At 47.0% G+C, this 16,440-nt stretch overlaps 7 protein-coding genes across 7 annotated transcripts; 4 read left to right on the top strand and 3 right to left on the bottom strand.

Annotated features, from left to right (window-relative positions):
- Window positions 1-125: 125 nt before the first annotated feature.
- F5B22DRAFT_634351 (uncharacterized protein) lies at window positions 126-1,150 on the top strand (the record flags this gene model as incomplete). The annotated part of the gene is made up of 2 exons (XM_047976971.1): window positions 126-493; window positions 550-1,150. The coding sequence occupies 2 exons, from the start codon at window positions 126-128 to the stop codon at window positions 1,148-1,150; spliced, it is 969 nt and encodes a 322-aa protein (XP_047834000.1).
- A 1,189-nt stretch (window positions 1,151-2,339) lies between these two features.
- F5B22DRAFT_594916 (uncharacterized protein) lies at window positions 2,340-4,112 on the bottom strand. The gene is made up of 3 exons (XM_047974089.1): window positions 3,014-4,112; window positions 2,860-2,949; window positions 2,340-2,730 (listed from the first exon to the last, which is right to left on the bottom strand). The coding sequence occupies exons 1-3, from the start codon at window positions 3,867-3,869 to the stop codon at window positions 2,408-2,410; spliced, it is 1,269 nt and encodes a 422-aa protein (XP_047833999.1). The 5' UTR covers window positions 3,870-4,112; the 3' UTR covers window positions 2,340-2,407.
- Window positions 4,113-4,325: 213 nt separating this feature from the next.
- On the top strand, window positions 4,326-6,414 carry F5B22DRAFT_594913 (uncharacterized protein). Its single transcript, XM_047974088.1, has 3 exons — window positions 4,326-4,882; window positions 4,955-5,550; window positions 5,638-6,414. The coding sequence occupies exons 1-3, from the start codon at window positions 4,601-4,603 to the stop codon at window positions 6,044-6,046; spliced, it is 1,287 nt and encodes a 428-aa protein (XP_047833998.1). The 5' UTR covers window positions 4,326-4,600; the 3' UTR covers window positions 6,047-6,414.
- Window positions 6,415-6,432: 18 nt separating this feature from the next.
- Window positions 6,433-7,097, top strand: F5B22DRAFT_594912 (uncharacterized protein). Its single transcript, XM_047974087.1, has one exon. It carries the CDS (start codon window positions 6,842-6,844, stop codon window positions 7,085-7,087), a length of 246 nt encoding a protein of 81 aa, XP_047833997.1. The 5' UTR covers window positions 6,433-6,841; the 3' UTR covers window positions 7,088-7,097.
- A 204-nt stretch (window positions 7,098-7,301) lies between these two features.
- On the top strand, window positions 7,302-9,581 carry F5B22DRAFT_594911 (P-loop containing nucleoside triphosphate hydrolase protein). Its single transcript, XM_047974086.1, has 2 exons — window positions 7,302-7,389; window positions 7,513-9,581. The coding sequence occupies exon 2, from the start codon at window positions 7,772-7,774 to the stop codon at window positions 9,284-9,286; it is 1,515 nt and encodes a 504-aa protein (XP_047833996.1). The 5' UTR covers window positions 7,302-7,389; window positions 7,513-7,771; the 3' UTR covers window positions 9,287-9,581.
- A 53-nt stretch (window positions 9,582-9,634) lies between these two features.
- On the bottom strand, window positions 9,635-11,995 carry F5B22DRAFT_512600 (uncharacterized protein). The gene is made up of 5 exons (XM_047972545.1): window positions 11,739-11,995; window positions 11,534-11,679; window positions 10,751-11,466; window positions 10,029-10,689; window positions 9,635-9,969 (listed from the first exon to the last, which is right to left on the bottom strand). The coding sequence occupies exons 1-5, from the start codon at window positions 11,785-11,787 to the stop codon at window positions 9,820-9,822; spliced, it is 1,722 nt and encodes a 573-aa protein (XP_047833995.1). The 5' UTR covers window positions 11,788-11,995; the 3' UTR covers window positions 9,635-9,819.
- Window positions 11,996-13,218: 1,223 nt separating this feature from the next.
- On the bottom strand, window positions 13,219-14,923 carry F5B22DRAFT_594906 (uncharacterized protein). Its single transcript, XM_047974085.1, has 2 exons — window positions 14,525-14,923; window positions 13,219-14,465 (listed from the first exon to the last, which is right to left on the bottom strand). The coding sequence occupies exons 1-2, from the start codon at window positions 14,866-14,868 to the stop codon at window positions 13,703-13,705; spliced, it is 1,107 nt and encodes a 368-aa protein (XP_047833994.1). The 5' UTR covers window positions 14,869-14,923; the 3' UTR covers window positions 13,219-13,702.
- Window positions 14,924-16,440: the final 1,517 nt, after the last annotated feature.

Raw genomic sequence — 16,440 nt, 5'->3', positions numbered from 1 at the left:
GCCCTTGCCGCCGCTATATACTGCCTCGTCAGTATCGCGATAGCGAACGGGGTCGCCTAAACTTCCTTCAAGTCTTCAACCGCGATCGCCCGTACAACAAGGCTCTGGAAAGCTATCAATACAAAATGAGTGTTGTCTACGAGACAAGAAACCCTCTTCCAACCAGCGCTTATGTCTCTCCCGAGGACAACCGTGATCCAAAGGTCACGGCGTTCAATCACTTGAACCCAAATGGCGATCCAACACTCATTCCGTCTTCTTCGCCCACTCCATCAGCAAGTAGTCTGGCACCCACCACCCCGCCTAACCATTATTCATCTCCTCCTGCTGTTCCGGATACTAAGACCGGAACTCCGAAAAACACCCAACCCCGCATGAAGCCTATCCCGAAACCCCAGCGACAAGTCGTTAAGAATCGCGATGGTAAGTTTATATGCACTTGGAACGGCTGCAATGCTCTTACCAAGGAGTTTTCTCGCAAATGCGAGTGGAAGTAAGTTCTCTTTTAACCCCTCATCTGCCTTGTGTATATACTAACATCTCTCACAGCAAGCATATGGATAAGCATGAACGTCCGTACAAGTGTCTCGCTGTTGGCTGTGAGAACATCAATGGCTTTACGTATTCAGGGGGCCTCCTTCGTCATGAGCGCGAGGTGCACCGCAAGCATGGTGGTCCCAAAAACCCACTCTACTGTCCACATAAGGGCTGTAAACGCCACAAAAACAGCAGCTTTGCGCGCCTAGAGAATCTCAACGAACATTTGAGACGTTGCCACACTTCCAGTGGCTTGGAGGCATCGACACAGAACGACGAGTCAGATCTCGCCGCTGTTAATAGCCACCTTGAGGCGCTTCCTGGTGTCGTCTCTCCCCTTCCAGCGCCAATCCTCCCAGTGGCTGATTCTCCAGTCCCCTCTGTCATCAGCCCCACTATCGGCATGAAACGAAATGCCAACGACGAGGAGCTACGCGAGGAGAATAAACGTCTTCGATCCGAGAATCAAGAGCTGAGAAGGAAGATTGAAGCGGGCTACCTTCAACAGTGTGCTATGATGGAGCAGATCGACTTGTTGGAGAAAGAGAAAGCCGCACTCCTCGGCCAATCGAAAGATGGCGACATTATCGATCAATCATCTTCTATATCTTAAGTTCCAGGTGGCTTTCTGTCAACCGTACGATGGATTACACAAATATCATCCATTTGTGGTTCTACTGCACGCAATACATGTTCGCCTGAATCTCTTGTTACAGACTTGGAAGTGGTGAGTACCACTGGCTACGCATAATCTTTTTCCCGCTTGGCAATATTTTCAGACATCAAGTTTTTCGGAATGGTCACGGTCACGGTTGCATTTCTGTTGTTTTGTTTATTTTCTCTATGATCGGGCACAATATCACGACTCTGGCGTTATCATGGGCGTATTGTGGTTCATCTCAACAGGCTGAGGGGCATTGCATAGGGAGTATGAGCGAATTTGACATAATATGCATCTGAGGCACCCTTTGGTCACCTCAAGGAGTTCACATTAGCATGACACGTTGCATCACCAATGCTCCGGTCCAAATCGTCTGTTTTCATTTGTCAGTGTATTTCTTTTGATTTCAAACTCGTCTCGCTGTACTATTACACTTTAGGTGATGATACCCCTTTTGGAATTCCACTGAGTGAGCGCGTATTAGATTGATAAAAACTAAGAGACTTTTCACAAATGTTTTGTCCAATGAAGAGGTCGCCCATTGACTTAATGCATTATCCTGTTAATTGTGCATCTTAAACGCCGCGCACCTAGTAACTCACCACCAACCTACTGGTAACATCCAGACCTGGTTATTCATTGATTATCAGTTGATGACATTGCTGGTTGCATCCCAATCAGATATAGTGTTGTACCTACGTTCAAGATCTCTAGATAGGGGTAATCTAAAATTAGCTGTTTCCTTTGAATCTGTGTGCAACTAGACTTTTCTATCTCTGGTAATGTCTGATCGGTCGACTTCAGAGAGCGAATGTCTGGGTTGCAGTGCAGCTATGTGCATATATTAGATTGGGGGCTAAATGAATAGGGGGTGTGGGTTACACCTCCAACCCATGGTAACCCCCTTGTGGCCGCGTGATTCTTACTGCGGATGTAAGCTGATTACCTAATTAAGACTTAGTCGTAAGATCACCAAGTGTACTACTATTGGACACAGTTGGGGCTATATAATAACTACTAGACTGCTCGAAGGTCTAACGGCGTCGTTTTTGACGTTCAACTACTAGCTAAGGTAGTGATGCATAACTAGGTCTAAGTTGCGCTTACAAATGTCACGGGATTGGCGATCGTGTGCAATTGATGAAGGAAAATAGCAGCAGTTTTAATAAATAGATATGTATAATATACAAAATTTATGTTATATAAAGGCTAAAGACGGGGTAGGTATTGTGTCCAAGAGACCTCTCTATAAGCCGCTTCTGGTAGGTCTCTGAGACTGATGACAGACTCAACTAGGAGAATGATTCTAGATATGAAATATATCGTTGCTAGACCGTAAAATATCAGACATGATGGCATTTTCTTTTTGTATTCGCCCCAGAGTTCCAAGCTCTGTAGCTGGAAGTCTGAGCACCAGCATCCGATCAACTCAGATACGCAATGTATGAACAATGTCACTACCATAATAATACTGTTGATTCGCCAAAGCATCTGTTCAGTTTCCGTTGGCAGGCTGAGATTGTATCCTGATACTGACCAACACTGAATGTCAGTAATTCTGAAAAGCCTCCAAGGGGTAGCCTTGGCTAGGAGAGAATAAAACGTCTCTAATCTCCAGCTGCGACTGGAGCGGGAGGTAATTATGACTGGGGGACTCTTACAGTGAATAGTACCGAAAGCAGACACTGGTAGCACGAGATACAAGTTTTGCTTGAAATTTCGCGGTTGGTAGTCTCTGTCATTCGATATCCCTAAGGCATGAGGAGTTGAGCAAATCATTCTTTTTCATCTTTCAGCTGATCACGATGCACTTACTCTCAATCGGAAACGTCTGGAATCCCCATTTCAAAACAAACTGTAGGTATGATTCGTGGGCCTTTCTTGACCAGTAGATGTTGCCTTCGATGAAATCCAACGGGGTGTCAGTGAAACCTTGTCCAGTCGCATCGCCAGCTTGCTCTAGAATTATTTTCAAATCACCCTTCAAGTGAACGGGCGTTGGGGCGCGGACGTCGAGCGGTTTATTCCACCAGAGAATAAGTGTAGTGAATGAGCACACTAAGAGTGCGACGGTAGTAAGCTCATAAGGTGTAATCTGAAGTCCCTGTCCAGCGCGTGCGATCAATTTAGTGACTAACCAGCCTGTCTGGACGAAGGCCAAGACTTTAGTTTCGCGGTTCGCCTTGGACTTGTCGTTGATCTCAAGCTTCGTGATTGTTGGCATATCGATGTATCCATGCTGTGTTAAATACACCACCTGCTTGGCAGTAATGGGAAACGGCTTGTAATTTGGCACGTGCAACTGGAACCCTCCACTGTCAGCGTAGAAGCCATGTACTAGAGTCCAATTGTTTCTGTCGATGTTCTTCATGTCTTCCACGGATTGCTGGGCCGATGTGAACTGGGCGAATGAGAACATCAAGATAAGCTCAGGAGCGAGTAGGCCGACAAGAAGCCATCGTATTCTACGACAGACTACTGTCCTATTGGAGTCAGATGGTGCGGGTAGATTGAGATGAAGCATGGTCCATAACACAAGGGCAAGTGCTGTCAGGCAGGGCCAGATAATGTCCATCGTTCCTCGAGTGTCTGGAGAAGAAACCCAGCCTCGACGTCCATTGGAAGACACCGTCGTGTTGGTCGCTTCCCGATTTTGAAGTAATAAAGCCATGATTATTCAATCATAGTTCGCGAGATTTCTTGAAAGGATTAAGGTTATCAGTGTGCACATATAATGATGAACATGATCCTGTTCTGGTTTTATCATCCCATATCTAAGGATCACTTCACTTGGGTACTCACTCATTTGATCAGTCCTTAAGACTAGGAAACATATTGAATAATTCCCCTCTGCTGCATACTAAAAATAACCAACCCCAACTACGTAGTGAATCCTAATTAAGGTACTCCAGTCGTTCCGATTCGTATGTATCAAGGAGGAGTATGCAATACCGTATGCAATGCTACGCACCCTAGCTATCTTTCAGCGACACCCCAGCTTCTGATAATGTCGCCCACATGTGAGGTATCACGTTGGGCCCACAGATGGCAGCACTGTTTGTCAGCACGCCCAAGCATTTCAGGTAGATGAAGGGGCAGGGTCATTGTCACCAAACAGGGTCGCCATATTTAAAGCTACAAGAAAGGGATTGGGTTTCATTGAATTGTAGACAATGCAACTTTAAAGAAAGATAACACTTTCAGCTTGAGTGGGCTCTAGAACGAAAGCTAGCAGAAGCTTACACTACTTTCCAAGTTTGGACAGCTGCCGACAAGGATAAATACGACGCTGTTATACTCCTTTAATCTTTATATGGAAGTAGCCTGCAGCATTCCTCCAAAGACAGGCGGCACATTTGATTTGTGTCGCAATACCACCAATACTCGCATCTTCGTCATTGAATGAGCATCATGGGACTTACGCACCATCTTTGGGGGATGTCAATCTTCCTAGGCAATCAAGAATGGCGAGTGTGGGCACTTACTGCTGTGGTTGGCTACGTGGTCATTTGTACGACGTTGCGCCATAGCCAGAAGCGTACAATGGAAGAGAAGTTCAAATTCAAGGACAGATCGTCGCTCGTGAATATGACGCTGGAGGACGCTCATGCCATTCAGACATGGCTTGCCGAACAACAGTTCCCCTCAGTGTTTTCGGCCGCCATCTTTTTCGCGCTTTTCAAGGTATTGTGGCCGGGAATCGCTACCCACGTCATTCGTAACTAACCATTTGTTCCCCGCTAATCCCCTTACCAGACGTATAGCATTCCATCAATCTCGACCTTGTTGGCCGCCACACGCCAGTTTGGTAAACCAGGGGATATACAGGCCACTTCTAGACGTGCAGCAGACACCAGTGTACTACTCACGAACATGATTATGCGGCCTCCAGGAAGCCCCCAAGCGAAGCTTGCTGTTGCGCGAACTAATTATCTGCACAACATTTACCGTCGGACAGGACGCATCTCAAATGATGACATGCTGTTCACATTGAGTCTATTTACGCTTCAGCCTATGCGATGGACGGCCATGTATGACTGGCGGCCGCTGAGCGAAATGGAGCGTTGCGCGCTGGCAACTTGCTTCAAGGTTTGGGGGGAGGATCTCGAGATCAGTTACGAGGCGCTACCCTCTTATTCCAAAGGATGGACAGACGGCCTGCACTGGCTAGAGGAGCTCGATACTTGGAGCCGACAATATGAAAAGCGCCATGCGGAAGCATCGGACTCTAATGTCGAGGTGGTGAACGCAACTCGCGAGCTAATGCTCTGCCAGTTACCGAGGAGCTTACATAGTGTAGTCTGGGGCATAGTAGCGATACTACTTGGGCCTCAGATTCGGAAAGCAATGAGGTAAACCGAACTTCACAGTTGGAGCTAACACTCTCTCCTGTAATCCGATTATGGGCGCCTATAACCCCATACTAACCCATTCGCTAGGATCCCTGAACCTTCATATAGACTTGGACTCGCCTTCAGGTCCTTAATCACCTTGAGAAAGTTCATTCTTCGCTACGCATGCCCGCCACGCCCATACTTTCTTCGTCGCGTATACAACTGTGAGAGGCCAGATCCTAGTACCGGTCGTTACCAATCTCAGCGATGGCTTGGACGTCCTTGGTACGTGAAGACGTCTCTGATGAACCGGTGGGGTCTCCCGGCGTGGATGCTATGGATGAACGGTGTAGCAAGCAACACGGTTTTTAACAATGAAAATTTCATACCTGAGGGATATTTGATTGAGGATGTCGGCCCTACATCCCACATTGGCAGAGGCCGTGAAGAAATGCGCACCACTTTGTCAATTCTTAGTTCGAAGTCAACGACACGTTGCCCTTTCATGCATTAATGATACCCTTTTTATGTAGAGACATCCATCCTCGAGGACCAGGTGGATGTACAGCTACACGCCGAGACGTTGAAAGACAGAGATACGATGTGCAGCATGAATAATACAGCGGAGAATAAGATCAATTACTTGATAAAATGACTTCAAATGTTTACTCATGTTCCTAGACCTGGTCTGTCGTATTAAGCAGGGGCAGCAGATCCTGATGAGCTATATGACTCAATCGCAAGTTCTTTACTTACTTTTTCATATGGCTCCAACAAGGAATTGTAGCCTCCACGAGTACCTTGAAAAAAATAAAAAGACGCTGACTTTAGGTACAGCATACCTCTGGACTTTGCCAACGACTTGAACATACTGACCAGGGCAAAATGTCAAGCACCATACACCTGTGAGCTGGTGGTATTGGCGTATGAGTGCCTGTCAGTTCCAACTAATTTCGCACACCCTTTTCCTGTCAAATCTTTTCAAACGCCACGAATGAATAGACAATGATTTTCGCATAGAATTTCGTTGAGATAACCATCTACAAGCTATATGGCTCTTTCTTCTTCTGTCTCAAAGAACTAGTGAAAGAAGGTCTGCCGAACAATAGTAATCGTGCGCATTGTTATAAGAGATATAAAGTCGACGACTATTTTGGCTAGTTATAAATAGTACTAAGGCGGTGCCATTCGCATTTCGTTCCCAACAGTCTTCAGAACCAAATACGTGACTGCAATGTCCATAGCAGCCCTATAACGAGCAGAATAAGCACGTATACTGAGTGAGAGGCACGAACGGGCGCAAACAGTCATGTCTCTGACACCGCAAATAACTATCACGACTGCAAAGATGCTCCGTGATTTGGAACATCCATCAATGCCCCAGCAGTTTCTCCTCGTAATTCTTATGTGCCTTTCTGCGAAGGTGCTTCGTAGAACTCACGACAGAGACTTCTCGGGTCAAGCGGGAATAGTTGGGATAATCATTTCAACGTGGGCGCTCTCGGTATTATTATTTTGCATGGCGAGTCTGCTCCGGCATTATGTTATTGTATAGGTACTCTAATCGGGTACCCTGGATTTTAGAACTAGGATTTGCTTAGACTAGTACCTAGTTGAAATATTACCATTTATCCTTCCCAAAACTGATAGTTGCATAGCATATCTTGGATAATCCGAGCTTGTTCCGAAGGTTCAGGTCAAAGCACACAATTATACACCGAGCCAGCTCACACCCTGCGAAAGTGGCCGCAGTATTAAAATCTTAACTATGAAATTGGGGGGTACAATCTTTGAGTCTCTTAGGCTGTTGAGTGGAATTTGCCGTCGAATACAAGAATTATATGGGAACATACCTAGGTGCGTAATATGCTTAATGCAATGTTCAAGAAATGTGGCTGTGCATTGTGGGTAATAACCTTGGAAAACCAAACACTAACCCGCTAGGTCCCGAACATTCCAGGCTAACCTTCTCTTTTTCAGCTTCATTCAGACAATGGCTACCAACTGTCGTTATGACATTGTTGAAAACGATGGTGCTTATTTATTTACTTTTCTAATTCCACTGTGTTACATTTATTAACTTTTAATGTTCGATTCACTGCTTTCTTTCATACTCCAGTAACCCTAGCTCACCTTGCGAGCTGACCATTCTCTTGAGGCTGAGCTTGCCTAACCATTCGGATATAGCACGTGATTCGCTATCCATCCGAGGTGTGTCCAAACTCCAAGATCATAAACGATGGCACTGCATTCTTCGCCTGGAAATGGCGTCTTGATGCCTCATATTCATGACCTGGGTCTTCTGAAGGATTCTCTAGGACGATGGGCATCGGGGCAAGGCATCACGCGCTTAGGTTCGCTAGCCGCGTGCATCAGCGTCGCGCCCGTCGCTTGGCGCTTTCTAAAGGCAGCCTGGACAGAATCGTACAGCTGGATCCGGCAGTTCTTCGTCGCATCGGTCACGGTACCCGGGAGGGATCCTCTGAACAGGAATGTCATGAGCTGGGTCATAGCTAACGTTGTGCAACATCGTGGGATTCGATCTTTCACAGCAACGACACGGGTTCATGCGGGAGATATTGTGGACAGGGCTGCTTTTCTGAAAAAGAAGCGGCGAGTTGTCCAGTACCTTCCACACTTCGACACCACTATTTTCTGGCATGGGTCTTGCTTATATTTCGTTTCGCGGCCTCTAGACAGTTATCGTGCGTCAATGAGCGACCCATCGTACGACGGTATTGGAGGCGAGGAGCTCACTATAGGCTGTCTAGGATGGTCAACTGAGCCTATTAAGAAGCTCATCCAGACATGCCAGGACTATGCCGACAAGCAGGCAGAATTCTTCGTCATAATTTATGCCCGCGATCGGTATGGGAGTTCTTGGCAGCCCAAAGCTCGAAAACCAATCCGCCAACTTGACTCGGTTCACTTCGATGATACACTCAAGGCAACGCTTTTGGCCGATATACGGAATTATCTCGACCCCGGCACGAAAAGGCTGTACCGGGGCCGCAACATGCCATACCGGAGAGGCTATCTCTTTTATGGCCCTCCTGGAACGGGAAAGTCGTCGCTCTCCACAGCTTTGGCAGGGGAATTCGGCCTTGACCTTTACGAAGTGAAAATCCCTTGTGTCGCGAGTGATCAGGACTTAGAGCAGATGTTCATGGAGATTCCTCCTCAGTGTATCGCGCTCCTGGAAGATGTCGACGCCATATGGACAGACCGAGACTCTGAGAAGGATGAGGGTCAAGGTGTCACTCGGTCAAGCTGCACGCTATCTGGTCTGTTGAATGTGCTAGACGGTGTCGGGTCAGGTGAGGGTCGCATTGTAATTATGACAACGAACAAGCCCGATCGTCTTGATAGCGCATTGGTACGCCCCGGACGAGTCGACTTGAAATTGATGCTAGGGAACATTAGCCGAAAGTCGGCAGAGCAGATGTTTGTTCGCATGTTTGCGCCCGACACTGCGAGTTCGCCTACCCCAGCCAAAAGCACGCATGAGACAGTAGGCTCAAATGGTGAACCTGCCCTCTTCGACCTAGAAACACTACACAAACTTGCTTTGGAGTTCGCATCGCAAATCCCTGAAGACACATTTACCCCTTCACAGCTGCAGGGGTTTTTCCAACTGCACCTGAATAGTGCGACTGAAGCAGTCGCCAACATCTCAAGTTGGGTAGGTAGGGAACTATCGAGGTCGCCCCCAGACGACGACATATCCGTCGTGAGTGAAGAGAAGACATCTTGATTTGTTTTGGGGTTGGGATTTCACATAACTTTCGTTGTATATTAAACTTGTATTATTAATCTATAGACATAGAGCCATGTGTGTATCTTGATGGCTAGAATATGGACATGGGGCAAGGTTTAGATGCATTTAGGGGAACATGAAGACCAGCCTGAGACGATTGGCATATCGTACGTAGGCTGGCGCCAATAGGCTCTGCATTTCAGGATGCATATATGGTGTTTCGTCTAGAACATAGAAGGTAAAGAGACGAATTAATAATAGCCCTAATTCCAAGCTTCAAAGTTCGACTGCATTTAACTACTGGTAGTGAAGCAAGTGTGATGCTCAATGTTCTACACAATATAGTTCATATTGGAAATTACTTAAATTTTTATTAATATATACCGAAAACATTAGCTGAGCTTCATAACGTTTACCGAGGAGCTTGCCGGGCTCAAGCTGAGGGGTGATGTGTCCCTGTTATGCCCTAATTGTCGTTGTATGCGACTTTTCTCTATCATAGACCATCCTTTACTCCTACAGTGTCCCGTCTACTGCGCTTTTGATGTATTCCTCTTACGCAGGTACTCGTCCACGAAACCGTTGAAGTCCTCGGGCGCGTAAGGGCTGAATAGTTCTGATATGAAATTCGACTTGCGATGACTATCCAACTTCAAGTCTTCAAATATGCAATCGATATACTGCGAAGAACATAAGCAACGGCTCGTAAAAGGGGCTAATGTATGCTTGAGGCGCTTACCGGCATGAAGTCGTAAAGTGAGTATGTATGTTTCTGCCCCTGATTGAGGTATCGCTTGCGAGTCCATGTGTTCCACAGCGATACCTCCTTTGCCATTGTATCGACGTCTGGCAACTCGAGTTCCCCAAGAAGGTACAGAATAGCCCATAATGACTGCACCTCGGAGACAAGAGGAGTCTGAATTGTGTGAATCTGGCCGAGAATGGCGAGAGATCTGTCGCCCTTGGCAGCCATCGACACCGGGACGACGCGTCGGTATAGATTCCATTTCTTCTGAAGCGCCGGGTCTAACGGTTTCGTATATGCGAGTTTCGGAGGCTTAGCGAGGAATGGTAGCTTCTCATCTACTGTCTTATCTGCTTCCGCGTAGTAAGTCTTCCAGTCGATATCCTGGGTCTCTGGTGACGTCTCAATATGCTCGCCATACGCCGGGAGGCCAATCATGGCTTTGTGTTTTGGGTCAAATATGCCGAAATGGTCACCCCATCCAGTGCACATGATCATGTAATCAGCATCAATAGGGTCCGTCGATTGGAATTTTACTGTTTTGCCTTTGATCTGTTCGATCACGTCTCGTCGGATTGTAAGATTAGGGTTATGCAACGTTGGCCAGAAGTCGTTGAGGACAACAACTCCCAGCCCCGAATGTGCCCAGAAGACACTGGTAATCAACTTAGCAGCTTACTCATATCATTTTTGAGTCGTAGTCTAGGGAACCTTACCTTTGACGATCGATCTCGGGCTTGAGCAGAGCTACGTGGTCTCCTTTGCTATAACCAGCATGTACCGCACTGTTGAAGTCGAGAAAGTCCCAGAACCGGCCAATGCACCATCGGCCAGGATGAGTCTTCTGAAATATCTTGTAAAGCAAGCCCTTAGTGTTTAGTATAGAGGGACTAAGGTGCGACATAAGTCGAGTCGAGGCAAAGGCGATAGAGTTAATCATGTTAAGCACTTTATATGGTAAAATGCTAAGCGGTCCTCCGCCTTCCCCGCGGATCGCCCAAGTGACCTTCTTACCCATCTTCAGAAGCAGGTATACAGCATCATACGCAGACTTAGCAGCCCCAATGACAACCACTTCCTTGATCTCTTCATTCTCAATGTCCTTATAATGCGTGCCAACGTCACGAGAGTGTATTATAGGTAGCGAGCTTGGTGAGAAGTCTAGGTTTGGGAGACTAGGAATGGACGTGACACCTGTAGCTACTAACAGCTTCTCCGTCTCAATGACGTCGGTCGTGTCTTTGAGCGATAATCGCCAACCCCCATCAGATTGTTTGGCATCTGTGACGAAGGTGTTGAACCGTATGAAGCGTAATAGATCGTGATCCTCTGCGTATTTCTGCAGATAATCATGTATCATCTCGCCTGTCACCTTGGGATCTTTGGGGTTGCCATCCTTCCTTGGCATGGGGGTGTCTGAATAATTGAATAGCTTTTAAGCATGTCAGATAGCATTTACTACAGCAATACTACGCCTTGGGATTTGAGTTGGGACTTACACCATGCCGTACCTGTGCTACCAGGTTCGGATACAGCCGATCTTTGCTCCATACTCCCCCAACAGTATTATCAGAGTCGATGATAATCAATCTCGTTGATGGTCGTAACCTGAGATATGTTCTAGCTGCAACAAGTCCATACCATCCTATACCGAGCGTCAGTTACGCGTTTCCCACGGGGCACAGCGAGATCGTGTTGATTTACCTGCGCCAATAATAGCAACTTGAACCCGTGATACGTCGCTGGTCTCCATGTCTCCAAACGTGATGCGGTGCGACGATATCGAAGCTGAAGCTGGAAAGCCAATTCTCGTGGTATTATTGGTCAGACCCAAAAATATGGCACACGCTGAGTTATTGATTTAGAATCCCGAGACTGTGGTTGACAAGCCCAAGATAACGGGTTTTGACGTATCATTTACGGATAAACCCGAAGTCTCGGTTCATTAAACAAATCGTATGATTATGACCCGATAGCGCGGTCCTTGCGATGCTTGACCACGAGTACACTACCACACTACACTATGCTATGTATATGAAATGACGCCGGAGCACCAACCTACATTATCCCCACCTGGTTCAACATGGCGATGCTTGTTTGGAAGGCTGGCTCAAAACCACACTGTCCGTTCCAACGTGTCGGAACCTGACAGGTCACTGTGTTGTTGACTTCACCAAGCGAGTCCACCTCCTCGGTGTCTTAGGTAGCATTCGATGTCGATCCAAACCCCCGTCTCTAGATTCGTTCCATTATTGAAGCTGGTACGTGTACCAACAAACCCCGAACACCTTCCTATCATAGTGCATTGCAGGATGGACTTCGATCGATTGAGGAGTTCAAGACTGGTAGGTATCTTGGTGGAGAGCGGGGAATACGTCGGCGAAGGACCCGCTGGAATCATCTATCCATGCTCTGATGTCTGACGAGGATGCCTGACGACAGGTGTCTCGGAAGCTTCGCCATAGTGAATACGATGCTTTTATCACGCGCTTCCCTGGTTCTGCCTGGTCTATATCAAACGTATTATTAGCAGTTTCCTCGGTCGCTACACTAGGTATAGTGTATGTCGGAAGTAGGGCCGTGATAGACGGCCGAGTATCCTAAAGAAATGAATGGTGGCTACAGGTGCCGAAGTGCATCGCAATCCCTACTCCGGCCTCTGGCGGTGAGGAAACTATGACAAGGCCTGAGGAGTTTGCTTGCAAAACAGCCATGATTATCTTGCCCAACCCAAGCAAGGATATCTACTTATAGACATGCTGCACAAAACACGATATTTAGTACATCACTGCTTATTAGCTAGGTATAATCTGAGGGCCCAAAATCTGACAGCGCATGATTACACCAACCATGCAATCTCGGTACCTGTCAGCCACCCGCCCGAAGACAGGTAAATGGCGGGCTCATCTTTCAAGCAACGTGCCACCTGCCACCGACGATTTGGACACATACGTAGTAATGTCAGGGACCTCCGTCCAGATCCGTCCAAGGCCCCGGTTCATTGTTTGATGGAGACTCGGTTAATGGTTCTGCACGCCCTCCCCCCTAGTTTCCAGGTCTATCCCTGCCATTCCTCAGTGGGGAATTTTTTCGGTGAGGAAAATGGCCGGAATGCGAGTTCATAAGTAGGTGTATCCAAAGGATTTCAACATGCACGCGGTGCGGAGTAGGGTTGTAGCAGATTCAACAGTATGTAGTGTATGATGAAATAAACTGCATCCACTCCATTCTTCAAGAACCTACCGAGCTACCTCGTAAGGATCAGATCTTCTGGTCCAGTACATTACATTAGCGGCTGCGACAAGTCGTGGAATGATGGGATTCCTGAATTCGTCTACACTAGGCGTATGACATACAGGGGTCACGCATAAAAGCTAGTCTAGACTAGAAAGCCTTGGATGATCTCTGGGTTTTTTTCCCTCACCATTACAATAATGCGAAGTGGATTTTCCATACCCCTGTCCCTGCATTTAAAGTATAAGTATAACATCAGCAAGCTAATGCACCAGGTCAAGACTTCACCGCATAGCATGGCGCACATTTACAGTAGTCTGTTCCGCGGCTCAGTACAAAAAAAATTGTTGTTTTTTTTTCTTCAATAACCAGCATCGACTCCGCTAGAGCATCCCCACGTTTGACTAGGGTGCAGAGACCATGGTGCCGGATCACTACTCAATTGTGCCTTTCCCCTTCTCCAACAGTAGGCTCTCGCGAACGTATAGAGCTAAGGAGACTGTGGCACCGGCCCCAATCGTGAGGTATCCAATGAACATGATAAATGCTAACGTAAGATTCGACGCCTTGGGCCAATTAAACATCCGCAAGAGCAGCAGGAATGCCCAGCTTAGGCTAGCAAAATCGAAAATCAGAACGTCGTATTGTAAATACAGAAATGTACCTCGAGCCAGAACATCGGGTAGTCCGCTGGCAGGGCCCTGTGGTGGAGAGGGGATTCGCATCCGTGCCAAGTTAGTTCCTTCCTCGCTGCTCATGTATAGCCGTGCAACAGTATAGATGTGGCCCATGGCTGAAGAAACAGCTGCTAATAGATATGACGTTCGAACCCACGTATGTGCTGTCTTCGACGCTTGGGGGCGGTCGCTACTCTCGTTAGGATGCAGCCAACGGAATAGTTTTGGCAGCAGAGTCTGAAGCAATGTCACCCAAAGGGGGTTTACTTGAAAGATGGCCATGTATTTCTGATGGGCTTCGGGTGATCGTGAGTCTGGACCGTTCCAAGTTGGTGCACATGCTAGGATAGCGGGTAAAATAGCGCCTAGTAGGAAACTGAATGGCAGTGCCATAGCTGCGTCTCTGTCCCGGATACGAAGGATGTCCGCACCGTCAATCCACAAGAGATGATAGGCATAGTACAGTGGTAATGATATTGCGCCGCCCAGGAACTGTGAGAGGGTCGCAAAAAGAAGCGGTCTGGCAAGTAAAGCATTAGCCATATCTCATTGCGGGGTGGAGAAGAGAGGGAGTCCAACGTTGCTATTGTCCACGGTTTGCTGCCTGGTCTCATCATTTCTGCATAAACCCATACAAACGAGGACTCGAGCGTCGAGTAGCCCTCGAATACCAGTAGTTGGAACCCTTCGTCCGATCCATTTGTACCGAAATGGAAGAAAGCGACGAGGAGAGCGACTGGATAGTCGATGATGAATATTCCAGTGTAATCATTCTTGAGTGGGATATCTTCATTCAGCTTTCCGTTCAACGGTGCCAGGACATTTGCTTTGAGGGCGCCATTTAGCAGATAGAAACCCCAGAGAAGGAGGAATGAGAGAAATGCGAGGGCACGGAAGCCAAAGGCAAGCGAGGAGGCATTCATGTTTGATGAAAGTTTTCGATGGACAAACTTACTTAACCAATGCTAAGACATTATCATGTGGTTGCCGTCTGATATAGCTGTTGGCGCTCCACTGCACTACGACATTTCTGACGACCAGCTATTATCGCCTTATACCTGAAAGAGAGAATATGCCGGCAGTGCCAACGTTCCCTGCACAATGCACTACATGGCCCTGTCAGAGAACGTATAATTCCGTGTCAAACAGCAGAACCCTGACTCTGCCTGACGGCAATGGTTACGGTGTGCATACGCATGTGAAGCAGGTGTGTTGGTAAGGTGCATGCACAGTACTTGTGCAGATCAGTAAGCCTATCCACATCAAGCTAGAGTCTGACCAGGACACATGGAATATTCCATGGGAGTGGCAAGTTATCGAAGCGAACCACTGTCATGCCATGGCCCTAGTACCTAGAATATCCGCGAGAGCCGCCAACGAGTCGATGCCTCCTGATACACGGAAAGTGTTTGAGCTCTCAACCGATTCCCGTGAAATCTAGTGACCATTATAATATGAATGACTCCTTGCTCATTAGGACAGTGTTCAGAATCCCTTCGATCCTGCTTCAATCGTTTTACAGAAAAGCCGACAACCATTGCAATATTGTTTTGCCAATCAGTGTTCATTTTCTAATATTCAACAAATTATTCGACGTTATGTAATGTCGATGCCATTTGTCTGTGACCAACAACATTCCCGACACGTATGAACATATCTATATCCTTGAAACGGAAAGAGAAAAAGGCAAAAGAGAAAAAGGGACACCAGAGGACAACGCTACACCAAATTCGTCATGTGACATACGTAGATTATCGCAAATCTTGACCGCTCTACTAGACGCCTCGATCACGCATATTTGCTACCTACCACAATGTAACATGCCAGCTGCCGAGGGGTCGACTCACCTTTGTGAATCTGGGGCATACCACTTTAGTAAGAGAATAGGGTAGGCAGCCGAGGTTACAGTGTTCTACTCTGACGTTTCTAGAAAAGTTAGGAGAGTTTTTGCGACTGATTCTTGCGTAAGCTCAGCGCTAGTTCTCAGAAGCGTTCCTTTTGCTCCTTAATAATTAATTCTCGTCAATAATAGGTACACAAGCTATTGTATAGAAGTGTAGAGTCCTGAGTTAGGGTTGGGATCATATGAGTGGTGTAAACAGTCACAGCGATTTGCTATAATTCTAGCGGATAAGCTAATAAGCTCTGGAATATAAGTTAATGGCAGAGCTAGAGTTTAAACATTGCAGACCCATCTCAAAATCTAATTTTGGAACAACCGACTGTAGCCAAATTCTAGCCTTAGTGAGTCTCGGGGGACCAAGGCAGAGTAATTAGACAAGATAACTAAAACTAAACGGTCCGAAATATCCATTTTGGCTCTTCTGCTTGCGACACGTTGCATGCGCTAAACCCCTTCGTATGTTTAGATGTAGAGTCAAGTCAAGCCACCAAGGCCAAGAGGAATTGGTTGGCCATGGACCTTTGCAGCCCTACTTGATCATTATATTGTGAATAGCATCAAGCTCCAGGCCCAGATATCGGCCCTTTGGTTA

The sequence above is a fragment of the Xylaria bambusicola genome (genome assembly GCF_022495145.1).
Source record: "Xylaria bambusicola strain CBS 139988 unplaced genomic scaffold F5B22scaffold_7, whole genome shotgun sequence".
In the NCBI taxonomy this organism is placed as follows: domain Eukaryota; kingdom Fungi; phylum Ascomycota; class Sordariomycetes; order Xylariales; family Xylariaceae; genus Xylaria; species Xylaria bambusicola.
The sequence above is the reverse complement of the archived record's forward strand: the minus strand, read 5'-3'. Positions and strand labels throughout refer to the sequence as shown.

Excerpts from the sequence above, each read along its gene's own strand:
- F5B22DRAFT_594916 (XM_047974089.1), bottom strand. The coding sequence starts at position 3,869 with ATGGCTTTATTACTTCAAAATCGGGAAGCGACCAACACGACGGTGTCT. Across the intron at positions 2,950-3,013 it reads CCAGACGTTTCCGATTGAGA|GGATATCGAATGACAGAGAC; the intron begins GTAAGTGCATCG and ends CTCATGCCTTAG. Across the intron at positions 2,731-2,859 it reads TGCTTTCGGTACTATTCACT|TATCAGGATACAATCTCAGC; the intron begins GTAAGAGTCCCC and ends AGTGTTGGTCAG.
- F5B22DRAFT_594913 (XM_047974088.1), top strand. The coding sequence starts at position 4,601 with ATGAGCATCATGGGACTTACGCACCATCTTTGGGGGATGTCAATCTTC. Across the intron at positions 4,883-4,954 it reads TCTTTTTCGCGCTTTTCAAG|ACGTATAGCATTCCATCAAT; the intron begins GTATTGTGGCCG and ends TCCCCTTACCAG. Across the intron at positions 5,551-5,637 it reads CAGATTCGGAAAGCAATGAG|GATCCCTGAACCTTCATATA; the intron begins GTAAACCGAACT and ends CCCATTCGCTAG.
- F5B22DRAFT_594912 (XM_047974087.1), top strand. The coding sequence starts at position 6,842 with ATGTCTCTGACACCGCAAATAACTATCACGACTGCAAAGATGCTCCGT.
- F5B22DRAFT_594911 (XM_047974086.1), top strand. The coding sequence starts at position 7,772 with ATGGCACTGCATTCTTCGCCTGGAAATGGCGTCTTGATGCCTCATATT.
- F5B22DRAFT_512600 (XM_047972545.1), bottom strand. The coding sequence starts at position 11,787 with ATGGAGACCAGCGACGTATCACGGGTTCAAGTTGCTATTATTGGCGCA. Across the intron at positions 11,467-11,533 it reads TAGCACAGGTACGGCATGGT|CTATTCAATTATTCAGACAC; the intron begins GTAAGTCCCAAC and ends CATGCTTAAAAG. Across the intron at positions 9,970-10,028 it reads CACTTTACGACTTCATGCCG|TATATCGATTGCATATTTGA; the intron begins GTAAGCGCCTCA and ends TGTTCTTCGCAG.
- F5B22DRAFT_594906 (XM_047974085.1), bottom strand. The coding sequence starts at position 14,868 with ATGAATGCCTCCTCGCTTGCCTTTGGCTTCCGTGCCCTCGCATTTCTC. Across the intron at positions 14,466-14,524 it reads AAACCGTGGACAATAGCAAC|ACCGCTTCTTTTTGCGACCC; the intron begins GTTGGACTCCCT and ends TTTACTTGCCAG.